The sequence below is a fragment of the Trametes versicolor genome (assembly GCF_000271585.1).
Source record: "Trametes versicolor FP-101664 SS1 unplaced genomic scaffold TRAVEscaffold_6, whole genome shotgun sequence".
In the NCBI taxonomy this organism is placed as follows: Eukaryota; Fungi; Basidiomycota; class Agaricomycetes; order Polyporales; family Polyporaceae; genus Trametes; species Trametes versicolor.
In genome coordinates, this window is record NW_007360326.1 from 1,667,812 (window position 1) to 1,681,028 (window position 13,217).

At 59.4% G+C, this 13,217-nt stretch overlaps 5 protein-coding genes across 5 annotated transcripts; 2 read left to right on the top strand and 3 right to left on the bottom strand.

Annotated features, from left to right (window-relative positions):
• Positions 1-275: 275 nt before the first annotated feature.
• TRAVEDRAFT_29164 (uncharacterized protein) lies at positions 276-1,732 on the top strand (the record flags this gene model as incomplete). The annotated part of the gene is made up of 4 exons (XM_008040010.1): positions 276-912; positions 978-1,086; positions 1,137-1,586; positions 1,662-1,732. A coding segment is annotated over one exon (591 nt), but the record flags the coding sequence as incomplete, so codon positions are not given.
• Positions 1,733-2,592: 860 nt separating this feature from the next.
• Positions 2,593-3,993, bottom strand: TRAVEDRAFT_47802 (uncharacterized protein; the record flags this gene model as incomplete). Its single annotated transcript, XM_008040188.1, has 4 exons — positions 2,593-3,063; positions 3,121-3,275; positions 3,338-3,437; positions 3,913-3,993. 4 exons carry the CDS (start codon positions 3,991-3,993, stop codon positions 2,593-2,595), a joined length of 807 nt encoding a protein of 268 aa, XP_008038379.1.
• A 1,096-nt stretch (positions 3,994-5,089) lies between these two features.
• Positions 5,090-5,982, top strand: TRAVEDRAFT_47803 (uncharacterized protein; the record flags this gene model as incomplete). Its single annotated transcript, XM_008040189.1, has 3 exons — positions 5,090-5,635; positions 5,699-5,761; positions 5,818-5,982. 3 exons carry the CDS (start codon positions 5,090-5,092, stop codon positions 5,980-5,982), a joined length of 774 nt encoding a protein of 257 aa, XP_008038380.1.
• Positions 5,983-7,419: 1,437 nt separating this feature from the next.
• TRAVEDRAFT_29168 (uncharacterized protein) lies at positions 7,420-9,493 on the bottom strand (the record flags this gene model as incomplete). Its single annotated transcript, XM_008040011.1, has 7 exons — positions 8,787-9,493; positions 8,613-8,721; positions 8,113-8,562; positions 7,967-8,037; positions 7,717-7,899; positions 7,542-7,661; positions 7,420-7,474 (listed from the first exon to the last, which is right to left on the bottom strand). A coding segment is annotated over exon 1 (590 nt), but the record flags the coding sequence as incomplete, so codon positions are not given.
• A 1,226-nt stretch (positions 9,494-10,719) lies between these two features.
• Positions 10,720-12,005, bottom strand: TRAVEDRAFT_47805 (uncharacterized protein; the record flags this gene model as incomplete). The annotated part of the gene is made up of 6 exons (XM_008040190.1): positions 10,720-11,079; positions 11,134-11,316; positions 11,376-11,705; positions 11,758-11,772; positions 11,826-11,909; positions 11,973-12,005. The coding sequence occupies 6 exons, from the start codon at positions 12,003-12,005 to the stop codon at positions 10,720-10,722; spliced, it is 1,005 nt and encodes a 334-aa protein (XP_008038381.1).
• Positions 12,006-13,217: the final 1,212 nt, after the last annotated feature.

Here is a 13,217-nt window from a genome sequence, read left to right on the forward strand (position 1 = left end):
GAATCCACTCGCTTTCACTCTCGACGACTCGATTTATCGCTTGCTCCAACATTCGAGATCGGACTCACCGCTCGCAATCGGCGAAGCGCGTTTGCGAGCATTTGGGCGTCGATTTACCCTTGTACTCCTGTAACCTGTTCGCGGAACGCTGCTGGAGGAGGACTACTCAACATCTATAAGTGGGCCTGCGACACCACTGCAACCAGACATACAAGTCTTCTTTGAAACCCGTTATATGCCTCGCTGGACACACCAGATTGCTGTAGATTTGCGCTCATGTCTACTCTTCGCCTCCCAGATGAGGTTTGCGAAGAAATTATCGACAGCTGCCGCAGCTTCCTCGACGGCGGCGACTGGCCGCCCGAGGAGTCTTACCAAGTCCTTCGCTCATGTAGTCTTACATGTCTAGCCTGGCTGCCTCGTAGCCGCCTCCGATTGTACTCCGTACTGCTTTTTCGACGCCACCGCGACGTGGGATCGTATCTGGAGACCCTCGCGGCCTACCCCTTCCTCGGAGATCTCCCCCGAACTATGGTCATCAACTCAACGGAGGAGTATATCCCGTTCGCAAGCGAGGAACTAGCTCAGAGACTTCCTAATATTCGCACGCTGTGGCTCGCCGTCGGCGGGGCCCTCTACTCGTCGAAGTACCTCGCCATGGCTGGGCAGTATTCGATCACCCAGCTCTACACCCACTTCGAGCCCACAACCAAGAATATCGCTCATCTGATGCGGCTCCTGCTCAACCTTCCGAATCTCAGGCAGCTCCACATGGCGTCCACTTCGCACGGGCGCATCCTGAAGCCGGCGTCGCTTTGCCCGCCCTTGTCCGACGCGGATGTCCTCCGGACGACCCCTCCGGCTAGACAGCCCCCGGTCCGCTCCATCGTGCTGACAACACTTGAAATAGAGGCAAGGAAGCAGCTCGACACGCCCGCGGAAGGGGTGATACTGATATACTTGATGCCCTCTGACAGGCCAGCTGGTACGAAATCTTCAGCATCCCATCACCGATGGTATTTAGCGCATCTGTGGTCGAGCTGTCCATTCGCTGCTTGACCACACGATCGCCCCACTATAGGCACGGTGAGCATACCCCCTTCTTTTTGCACCCTGCCGCGCTAAACAAGGCCAAGAGTTACTAGGGCTGCAGGGGCTGCAAACTTACATATCGCTCCTCTCGTCGCTCAAGACGTTGGTCCTCATAGTCGAGCCCGAGAGCCTCCACCACAACGCGCTCGGCGACTCGGCCGACGGTACTGTGTTCTACCCGTGGATCACTTCTGCACTCTCCCGAGCACGAACACATACCATGCTAAACACCGTATGCCTGCGGTTCTGGCGCCCGCTATCAGTCTGGAGGTCCGCCCCGCTGAGCCGCTACGGCTTTCTGGAGATGCTCGCAACCCGTGCCCTGGAAGACGCCCTCCGCGACATACCCAACCTGTCTCAACTCGCCGTGGAGCTCCCGGCAGGCCCGGGGGATCCCTTAGACGTCTGCAGCTGGTGGGAGACGGAGCTGCGCAAACGCTTCGGGCGGCTCAACTTGAAGGCCCAAATTTCGGTAGCAGTGCACCCCAGGTCCGGTGCGCCCTACTTCCAATTCTTGCCGTGAATGACATAGGTGCACTCTTGTCTGACGTTTTCCCGACGGTGCATAGACGCGCTCTCGCAGGAAGCATGCCGTCCAATATGGGTGGATTTCAGTGAGGAGACTCCCGATGCGTATCGAGTGAGAACATTGAGCTGTGCCGGTCTTGAGCGGTAGAAATCACATAACTGACAGTGACACCAGATACTGTCGCAGCGCCGCTATCCGCCGCCGGCCCAAGTGCTGAAAACGGAAATCGTCGTGGCGTTCGACTACGTCCCACTAACCCAGGTTCTCTACGGGCGCGGGCGCGGTGTGTCCCGCCCCCATGAGCCGGCGTTTCCCCACGACGCCGCCGTCGGCGAGGAGATGGACATCGTCGTAGAAGTAGGTGTTTTTCGGGCGTACCGCCGTGGACATCACCATTCACGTTCGTTGTCTGCAGCCCTCAGGACTTCAAATGCCTCCCGAAGAGCCAATAGCGCAACGGCACCGTGTCCGGGGCTCGGGAGGAAATGGCGGGCAGGATGCGCCGATCACCCGCGCAGAACTGGCGCACCTCGTTACCGCGGACCTCCATGCGCTCATGGTACGTCTCGGGCGGTGGCGTCTTGCTATATACACCTCAATGACGTCCGCCGCGTGTAGGAACAGCACACCTTGGTGCATAACGGCACGGCCGTCGAGTTCGCTCGACTGTGTCTGGTCGAGGTGCAACAAATAGCGGACGACACGCTGCAGGCTCTCTTCGGGATTATCCCTCTTGGGCGAATGCTCGCAGATGACTGAACGGCCGTGGGCTAGCAGCTGTCGGATGAAGGGCGAAGGTAAGTACTGGGTGTAGATGCCGCGGGGATGCTTGAACATCATGATCCATAACCCTTCACCATCGCTCTGCAATACGGACCCGGACGTACAGTACAATACAATACAACTATTCCATCGAACGCAGTGCCGTGGACGTATGCCCTCGCAGTGGCAAGCAGACACACGCACCCCGCTCAGTCCCCCGTCCAGCCCAACCGCATCAGCTCCCTCCTACACTCCTCCGTCTCCCTCTTCACCCGCGCCATATCCCTTACAACCTGCGCAAACGCGCCCTCGCGCCCGCGCCCGCCCTCGACGAGCCCCAGCATGCCCTCGTACGCCGCGATCTGCCCGTCCAGCGCGCCCATCTCCGCGTCCTGCGCGCGCGCCCGTGCCCGCAGCGCCCCGTGCGCCGCTGCGACCGCGTCGCCGACCGTCTTCGCGGGGTTTGGTTTGGAAGACGCGGGGCCGGGGAGGGTGGAAGAGGAGGAGGAGGGGAAGGAGTAGAGCGCGCGGTGGGCGCGGGCGCGCACGAGGGAGAGCTTGAGGAGCGCGGCTTCGACGGTCGCGGCGAGCACGTCGGCTTGTGCGGTGCGCGTGGCGCGGAGGTGCGGAGGGAGAGTTTCAAGCGCGGTGACCAACTGGCTTTCGAGCGCGGGCTGGGCCTATCGGGCGGTCAGTTAAGGAGACGTAGACGTTAGAGGAGGGAGGGCGCGACGCACGGCGTTAATCTGTTCGATGAGCTGGAGGACGTGTGCGCGGTGCGCGTGGAGGGCGGCGTGTTGCTGGGTCAGGGCGGCGCGTTGGTCACGGATGCGTTCGGGCAGCTGGGAGGCTCTTTGTAGGGGGTCGTCGTCGTCACCGCCTTCTCCATCCGCTAGAACGATTGTGATGAGAACCTCGATGGCTTCCGGGTACGATGCAACTCGTCGTGCTTACCTCCCACGGCACCGGGTGCATAGTATTCCGCTACCGCTAGGAGCGTCTTCTTGAGTTCATTTTCGAGATTTCGGAGGAGTGCTGGTTGCAGCTTCAAGTTCTGAAGACAGAGCCATCAGCGTTGAGTGTAACGAAAAAATCGGATTTTTCGAAAGGCGTCTCGCGAGGTGGGACAAATAATTGGAATGCCTCGCGAGGCCTCACGAGATCTTTTTGTCCTCACGATGCCTCTTGTGCGTGATGCGAGGGTTACAGCGCGGTACAAAACGATGGGCCACATCAAAAGAAACCTGCCACTGAGGCGTGTTCAGTATTTGAATGCGATTACTGCCTTTCACAGTGGCTGGTTGAATGCTCGCCGCGCCACCAGGCTGCAAGCCACCCCCGCTCTGGTGGGCATTTGGTGGCCTATGCAATCCTGAGCGCGGATTTTTCGTGATCGTCTATCGTCCTGTACCGCGCTGTAAGCTGGGCTAGGCGAGGCTGAGTCGAGGGCAATTTCGAGAGAGTCCTCGCGATGCGCACATACAAATCCAACAATTAGGCTCCTCGGAGGTTAGCGTAAAGACGCTTACTGAAAGGGAGACTGGCGTCATGTTGGTCAGGTCATCCGGGGACAGCCCGCCTGCCATTCGCACGTCCTCATGGCGAGCCATGGACTCTCCAGATCGCAGTATGGAACTCAGTGCAAGGCTCTGGGAAACGTTCTGGACGGATATGACGGTTGAGGAAGGTGCGGCTGTGGAGAATATAATAAGGACTGACTGAATTTGTCGAGGCCGACGCTTGTCGTAGCGTGCTCTCAAGGTGTTGATGGAGGATCTGGTGACGGATGTAATTGCGATGCGGTCCATCTGACCTGCCTGTCCGATCGGCGTGTACTGAGGTATATGCCGACCGGGACTCGTCCTTGCAAGCGTTGTTTGTGAGTATGTTATCTTGCAAACGGTGATACAGGGTGGACGTACGCGCGATGTAGCGGCCATTTGAACGATCCAAGGACCGAAAGCTGTGGATGACGCGTGTCAGTGTGTGATTACGATGGTGGCCACCGTCAACGTCGTCAGCAGCCGCGACTGTGGACGCGTACACATACGGTCCGAAAACCTCGGGGATGACGCGAACCGTCACGGGCGGTCACAAAGCGATGCAGGCCCGGAGCCGGGGGAACGCGTCAAGGGAGAGCCCGAGCCGGGCGTTGTCATCTCCGCCGGCACGCTCTCCTTCCGCCCTCGATGCCGTCTGCCTTACGCCGTCCTGCCTTGCGTCCCCCCACCATGCCCTTCGACCTGCCTCTATTTCTACGCCGCATCCGCAGGCCATAGCACGCAGCTGCACAAGCCACTCGGCTGCATCCGATCTCAAATCCGTCTACTCGTATACGCGCACCCTCGGCCGGAGTTCCAGCGCCTGCCTTGCCTCCGCGGCCTGGCGGCACATCCAGTTCTTCCGCAGGCCATAGACCACTCTCCCCCGTTCCAGAGCTGCGTATATCCCCCGCGCCGGGCAGCTTCATACCACCCCGACGGCCGCGTCCCCGTAGTTGACGCATCCCGGCGGCGCACCCCTCCCTCCGCGCGACATAAAACCATCGCGCCCTCCGGTCAGTAAGCCCTCACTCATCCACCGACATTCATCACCGACTGCACCCCGCATCTTACCAAGCACACCAAGCTTATATCGCTCTCTCTTTCAATCTAGCGTCCACCTCTTTTCATCTAGCATCTTCAACAGACGAACTCACTATCCACGATGTATCCGCACCACTGGGGCCACATGTATCGCTGCGGCCGCGCCACCTCCCGCTTCTTCTGGTTCGCCTTCGGCGCCGGCTTCGCCACCTGGTGGCACTGTCACCACGACGCCCACGCCTGGGTGGAAGCTCGTCAATGCATGCGCGACCGCATTCCGCAACGCGCCTACCCCCCGCCCGGCACCGCCCTCCCTCCCTCTCCTTTCCCAAACGGCCCGCAAGACCCCGCCGAGCCTCAACCTCAAGCGCAGATGCAGGGCCCCCCACCGCAGCGGAACGACGGCCACGGCAGGCACAGGCACTGGGACCGGTGGGACCACTGGGGCTGGTGGGGCGGCCGGGAGCGGGATGCGCGCGCGCAGCAGCAGGACGGCGGGCGGGCAGGATGGGGGCCGGCGGGACGCGACTCCGCGGCGCCAGGGTGGGGGCGGGACGCTGCTGCGCGTGAGGGCGCGTGGGGCCCGCCGCCGCCGCCCGCGACGCACATCCCCGGTTCGCAGCCGGGGCAGGGCGAGAAGGATATCGTGCAGCAGGCGACGGACACGGTACGCCGCGCGTCTCTTCGTAAAGTTCACAGCACTGACCAAGAACATGCGTGCGTTATGCAGATCACGGAGCTCTCTGAGGCGACGCTCAACAATCTCCTCGTCACCGTCGAGAGCCTCAAAGCTGTACGTCTTTCCATTCCCCCTTTCCACGCTGCAGACGGCTCATTGGGCGCGTGTAGAAGCTCGCGGAGCACCGCATGCAACGCGAACAACAAGAGCGCGAGATCCAGGCGCTGCGCGAGGCCAAGTTCAAGCAGTTCGAGGAGTGGCAGCGCCAGTTGCAGGCGCAGCAGGAGAAGGAGGCTGCGGAGAAGGCCGCGGAGCCCCCGCGCCGCCTCGTCTAGGCGCTCCGTCTCCTCGAACGCGTTCCCTCGGCTGCTCGCTGCTCATTGCTATCTGGGCGCGCGCATACACCCACTTTGCACCCCGTGCTGTACGACCACCGGCATTGCCCGCCTTTTGGACGGATCCCCCTCACACGCATATGAATCTTGTACAACTCGACTCGTTACTTATGTCCCCGCCTCCCGCCCTGCGTTTATACACTGTTCGCGGCCCGCCCCACTCTTTATTGTTATCCACTTACCGTTTTTTTCAATGCTCATCTGGTCTCGTCTCGCTCCATCGCGCGTTCTGTATCCGACTCGGAGCTGCTTCAATTAGGACGTATTCCGCAAGAGATCGGCGAAGAGAGTGACACTTTACTCAATCTCGCCAAGGGTTTGTACATCTTGGAAGTTACGGCGGGTACACCTCCAGAATATTGATAATGAAATCAGGAAGACACTCTTGGCGATTGGGGAGCCTCTACTACTTGCCCGACGGCGTCGGAGGTAAGCACGGCGGGTCGATTTGTACTCGAGGCTACGGAGTTTCTCATCACAGCTAAACTACGGGATGCATATGTAGAAGACGACGACGATCGCCTGAAGCATCCTCTACGCGCCCCACCGCCACAGCAACGCGCCGCCCTCCACGCGCACCGCGCACACGTCCTGTAGCCCGTCGAGCAGATCGTTGATCATGATCAACCCCGTGCGTCCCGCCCCGTCCACCCAGAACCGCGATCCTGGCCCGACACCTCACGACAGATCGCCAGCCTGCTTTCAAAAGCTAGCCCATCGCCGCGCTCGAAGCGCTCCCGCGGTACCTCTCCCGACGCGCACGGTGCACTGTAACGACGTGCTCGCCGCGACGGTCGAGGCCGCGCTTCCCGCGCTTCTCATTGCACCTCTCCCTCGTGCGCGCCCACGCCACCCACACGCTCTGCGCTTTCTCCGCCCGCCCCGCCGTCGTTAATGGGAACACGGTGAGAAACGCAGTCACGGCAGCGCATGAAGCGCGAGCTGATGCGGTAGCGCTGAGTCGGCACGGGTGACTGAGCGAGGGTTAGATCTAGGGTGCGAGTTCGCTACCGCTTGGACGTCATTTCGCAACAGTCGGGTTCTTCGAGGTGTACTACTTTTATTATATGCTTGTGATGGCGTTGCAGAGCGTCACGGTCCGGAACAACCTACTGGACGGAGACTGCGCCAGGTCAAGGCACTGAGAGGCAAGCCTTTCTCATGCGGTAGCTCGAACAATGCTGGCGTAGTAACCAAGGGTAAATGTATCATTGTGTCCAGACGCTTCTACAACACCTACGTGACCGGCTTACCTTCACGCCTCCAGTTGAAGTTGCCGTCCCATGGTTGTTCGAGCATCCGAAAACGGCCGTCCAGCGGGGATGATCCCGAAGAGAGCCTGCAGCACATCTTCCGCCACCTGGTGCACCTCAATCAGACACAGTCGCGCGAACTCGACAGCCGTGCGCTTGTGCACCAAGGGGTGCTCTTCCTACACACAGGGAAGTCGCGACGTCAATGAGGTACATATAACAAGACATGCATCACCGGAGACGTACCATGAGCGTATGGAGGCCCGCAGATACGATGTGCGCCAGCTCCGCGCGGGTGCTCAGCGCGTCCCGCCCGACACGCTGTTGCACCAGCGGCACTTCGGGAGGTATTTGTAGCCCTGTGGGCTGCAGCTCATGATGAACGATGCCGCCCGCGGAGGTGCAATCGAGAACTACCCACTGCTACGACGATGTTTATCTCCTCGCCGACGGCGGCGTCGTGGGGAAATGCCGGCTCATGGGGGCAGGACACACCATCCCCACGCCCGGAGAGGACTTGGGTGAGTGGGACATAGTCGAACGCCACGACGATGTCCGTCGTTGAGTCTTGGAGACGCGGCGGGTAGCGGCGCTGCGACAGTATCTGGAATCGCTGTCAGCGATGTAGCCCCTGCTGCTCAAGACCGGCACACCAAGCGGGGGGTTCTTACTCGATACGCATCGGGAGTCTCCTCACTGAAATCCACCCATATTGGACGGCATGCTTCCTGCGAGAGCGCGTCTATGCACCGCCGGGAAAACGTCAGACAAGAGTGCACCTATGTTATTCACGGCAAGAATTGGAAGTAGGGCGCACCGGACCTGGGGTGCACTGCTACCGAAATCTGGGCCTTCAAGTTGAGCCGCCCGAAGCGTTTGCGCAGCTCCGTCTCCCACCAGCTGCAGACGTCTAGGGGATCCCCCGGGCCTGCCGGGAGCTCCACGGCGAGTTGAGACAGGTTGGGTATGTCGCGGAGGGCGTCTTCCAGGGCACGCGTTGCGAGCATCTCCAGAAAGCCGTAGCGGCTCAGCGGGGCGGACCTCCAGACTGATAGCGGGCGCCAGAACCGCAGGCATACGGTGCTTAGCATGGTATGTGTTCGTGCTCGGGAGAGAGCGGAAGTGATCCATGGGTAGAACACAGTGCCGTCGGCCGAGTGGCCGAGCGCGTTGTGGTGGAGACTCTCGGGCTCGACTATGAAGACCAACGTCTTGAGTGACGAGAGGAACGATATGTAAACTTGCAGGCCCTGCAGCCCTAGTAACTCTTGGCCTTGTTTAGCGGGGCAGGGTGGAAAAATGAGGGGGTATGCTCACGGTGCCTATAGTGAGGCGATCGTGTGGTCAAGCAGCGAATGGACAGGTGGACCACAGATGCGCTAAATACCATCGGTGATGGGATGCTGAAGATTTCGTACCAGCTGGCCTGTCAGAAGGCATCAAGTATATCAGTATCACCCCTTCCGCGGGCGTGTCGAGCTGCTTCCTTGCCTCTATCTCAAGTGTTGTGAGCACGATGGAGCGGATCGGGCGCTGTCTAGGCGCAGGGGCCGTCCGGAGGACGTCTGCGTCGGACAAAGGCGGGCAAAACGACGCAGGCTTGAGGATGCGCCCATGCGAAGCGGACGCCATGTGGAGCTGCCTTAGATTCGGAAGGGTGAGCAGGAGCCGGATCAGATGACCGATATCCTTGGCTGTGGGCTGGAAGTGGGCGTAGAGCTGGGTGATCGAATACTGCCCAGCCATGGCGAGGTACTTCGACGAGTAGAGGGCCATGTCGACGGCGAGCCACAGCGTGCGAATATTTGGCAGTCTCTGGGCTAGTTCCTCGTTTGCGAACGGAATACACTCCTCCGTTGAGTTGATGACCATAGTTCGGGGGAGATCTCCGAGGAAGGGGTAGGTCGCCAGGGTTTCTAGATACGATCCTACGTCGCGGTGGCGTCGAAAAAGCAACACGGAGTACAGTCGGAGGCGGCTGCGAGGCAGCCAGGCTTGGCATGTCAGGCTACATGCGTGCAGGACTTGGTAGGATTCCTCGAGTGACCAGTCGCCGTCGTCCAAGAAGCTGCGGCAGTTATCGATGATTTCTTCGCAGACCTCGTCTGGGAGGCGAAGAGTGGACATGGGTACAAGTGAGGAGCGAAGCGGCGTACAAGAGACTATGCAACGGGGTTCGGAGAGGACTTCGCAATATTTCTACGTGGTGGTCGGTGATTAACATGTCTTCGAGTGGCGCATGAAGGCGCCCACTCATGTTTCAAGAAGCGCCTAGTACGCGCTAAAAGCTTCGAGGTGCAAGCCGCGACCCAAGTACACGCATTGGTTGAGTCGATTATTTACATTGCCAGGGCGTGTTGGCCAGAGAGACACTCACAGAAGGCGCAATCAACGCGCCTATCCTAGCGCGGGGCCGTAGAGTGTTTCTACGGATGGGCTCCAGCTCGTTCAGACCGGCCGCAATATGACCTCAAAACTAGCAGGCTGAATGGACTCACTAAACGTGTCCGAGTGCTACTACTGCGCTATACCGTCCTTATTGCAAGTTCCGATGTGAACGATATCTCCGTGAGGATAATCTGCCCAGAGGCCCGGGTCCGGGGTGGTCACCTATAGAGTCTGGCATCAGGAAGGTGGACTGAGCGTTACGATAGGGGCCTTTCTATGCCCGGAAGCTGCGCACCGAGCTCTCACGACTGTCTCGGGGTGGATGTGGTAGATTATGTTGGGATGGGGGCCGCCCTCAGGATATAGATCAGCCGGCCACAGGTCCCATGCACCTTTCCCCTCGCGCTTTGGACCCAGGTCGACGCCGCAGTCCCTCGAGCCCTGCCTAAATGAAGGGCCCCGCCGTTCCACTCGCAACGGCGTTAGTCAACTTCTACTATCGTTCAACGATCCAATAAGCCGTCAACCCCGAGTATATCGCGGCAGATGAATCCGACACAAAGAGCTGGAATCTCGGAGGACCCACGCTTCCTGTCGATGGTGCACTAGGCGTTGCACAAGCAAGACATCCGGACTCATCAATCATCCCATGCCCCTCAGGAGCGACGTAGAAGATCCAGCATGGTAGTGGGCGGAGGTGAGTTCTTGCCGTCGGTTTAGGCGCCAAAGCCAACAACGATCGGTGGCCATGCGACAGATTCGGACCGGGTGGAAGAGATGTGGATATGGACGCTATGGGTGGCCGTAGGTCCAAGAAACAGTGATCCTGCAGGTATGCACGAGGCGTTCTCGGGTTATTCCGTGGCATGTCTGCACACACCACGCGAGAGATGCGATTAATACAAGCTAATATAGACTCCGATTTTCTGCAGCCGGACCGAAGAACGATCGCAGCGACGCCATGCACGTACAAATCAAAACCAAAGACCGTAGCCAAAAGCAAAGTCCCCCACTTGCGCCCACGCGCTGGCCGAAACTACTGGACCGAGCACAGAATGGCGGTGGGGCCTGTGTCGACGGGAGACGGGCGGAGACACAAAACGGGCTGGATGGTGGCCTTCGACTTCAGGCACACCTTCTTCAAGCAAACCTGCTCGAATGCGACGACCTCGCCCTTGTGCACCACCTTATGGAGTGTCTGTGAAGGATGGTTGGGAGAGTATGCGGATGTGAGCGAGGTAAGACGGCGCACCATGAACTCGAAGACGTCGGCGGCTACCAGACGAGCCAGCTTCGCGCGGGTGATCGGGCGGCCCTTTTTGTCCCCCTTGCGCACGCGATGCTGCTTGGAGGAGAACCCGCCCTCGAGTGTGCGTGGAGACTGAACACCTTCCAGCTGTGGTCTATAAGTAAGTGACGATTCGTCTCTGTTGCCGTTCAAGATGCTCACCCAAAGGCAGATGCTAATCTTCACGCCGATCGGAGCATCCGCTGGGAAGGCGGGCTCGTCTGGGGAGGATATATCACGCTCAGCGAGAGCGGAGGGCAGCGACACGCAGTCGTACGGCACCTCAAGCACCATCTCGGGAGCTTGAGCGCGCGGGTGGTCCAGATAGTCGCGCTGAGGCAGCGTCTGCAATATGGTGAGTGTCGATTCGACGTCCGTCGCGAGTGACGCGCCAAATCACATACCTCCAGCTGCATGCAAGCACCCTCCTCACCCTCTCGTGCTCTCTCGTCCGCGGTCGTCTCCGGACCAAATTCGAGTGGACACGCGGTGTCACCGACACCTTCTCTGCCTAGCCCACTGAACCATCCCATGACGCCCTCAGCAGGGGTCGGACGCGCCTCCAGGCCGCCCTCAGGGTTCCAACGACCGACGGGACTTGGTAGGAGGTACTCGGGTTCTAGGCCTCGAGGAAGCCACCCCAACGCAACGAGACGCCAACCTGGGTCTCCGCAGAGCTTCATGTAGAGAGAATTTGACGGCGTAACCGCAACTGTTCTGGCAAGGTCCGTCTCCTGAAAGCTAAGTCAATATAATCTTCACATGACTGACGGCGCAGTAACTCACCGAATAAAAGGGCAGCTTTATGGAAGTCAGACTCGCTGGGGGAGGAGTCGTGGGCCGCCGATACCCACCCATGCCAGCATTGATTGAACTGATATGCCTTCGTTGAAGTCTGGAAGAAGATAGAACTGCGTCCCTGGCTGCGTTAGGTACGCCTAGCCGCCGATACCGGTATGTGTTATTTTACAGGCGCATATGTGACCAGAACTAGGGCTTACCGGAAGGCATGCGCCGATCGATTGCCCGTTCATCGTCGGTAAGTGTGATGGGGATATATGAGAGATGTTGTAACGGGGAAAGGGGGGAAAGGAGGGGAGGAGATTGAGGAGTGTGCTGATATGTGCATCAGCGCCAGCGACTCGCGAAGTTTTATACCAGGGAGACAGCGCGCAGCTGTGCTGCCCGCCCTGGTTCGGCAGATGGATACCCGTGCTGCAGTGCAGGGCAAGGGTTTGTGGTCAGAGCACGCTGACACAGGCCTGCAGTCTGCCAAGTTCAGATGAACAGAGTGGCCCGGCGAGCGAATATAATTAGCGCGAGAGCATCGTGCTTGAAATCGCAGCCCGGGGGCCTGCCAGTGTTGGTGATCCGCTTCCTGTGGCTTGAGCCCCTCTAATCGAGTGCGTGCAGAGCAGCTGACTACGCATCGCGAAATCCATCCACACACGCGCATAAATCTGGAAAAGATTGACTTCGGTCAGGCAACAGCATAGAATGCGAGAGGCGGTATTCATAGCCTGTACCTTTCTCAGTGGCGGTTGGGCTTTTTCCTTCCCGTGACGCGTCCTATCAGAGCAGTGATGCATCAGCACACGCAGTAGGGCAGGGCAAGACTACTCGGCGAAAAACCGCACCGGCCCCGATGTAAGACTAAGCGTCCTGGGTCTTTGGCTCAAGGGTTGTGCGGCTCTGATGCGAGAAAAAAATCAGCCACAACCTGCATGTTCCCAGGATTATCTGCGCACCTGATTGGAGTGACTCCTCGAAGGACATCGTCGCGACCCTGCAGGCTCTGTCTCGGTACACTCCGCTCAAAATGTGTGCAGGCCCCCCAGAGCAACGAGGGGGGGGACTGCGCTCGCACCGAAGGTGGAGGAGTCGAACGCCACCTTGATTGGGTGCTGCCTGTTCGGGCGCCGTCCCTTGCGCAGTGGGCATCGGATGTGGTACGCACGAGCACTGCACCCCGAGCATCACGGTGCTTTATTAATCGAGTATATCATGTCTAGTGTCGATTGTCAGCGAAGAGTTGTACTCCTGGATTACAAAAAGAGGGGCATTAGTAATCCAGACAGCGAGCGCAGCATATTGGGTGCACACCGATCATGCTCTGCTGGGTGTGAGCAGCACACTCGATGTTCCCGTTTCCCGCGCAAGACCTCTTCGTTGATGCGGCCTGAGCAAGGCTCACTGGAGCTCAAGAAGAACATCACACGCGCAGCTTCGCTCTGCTCCGCTTGCGG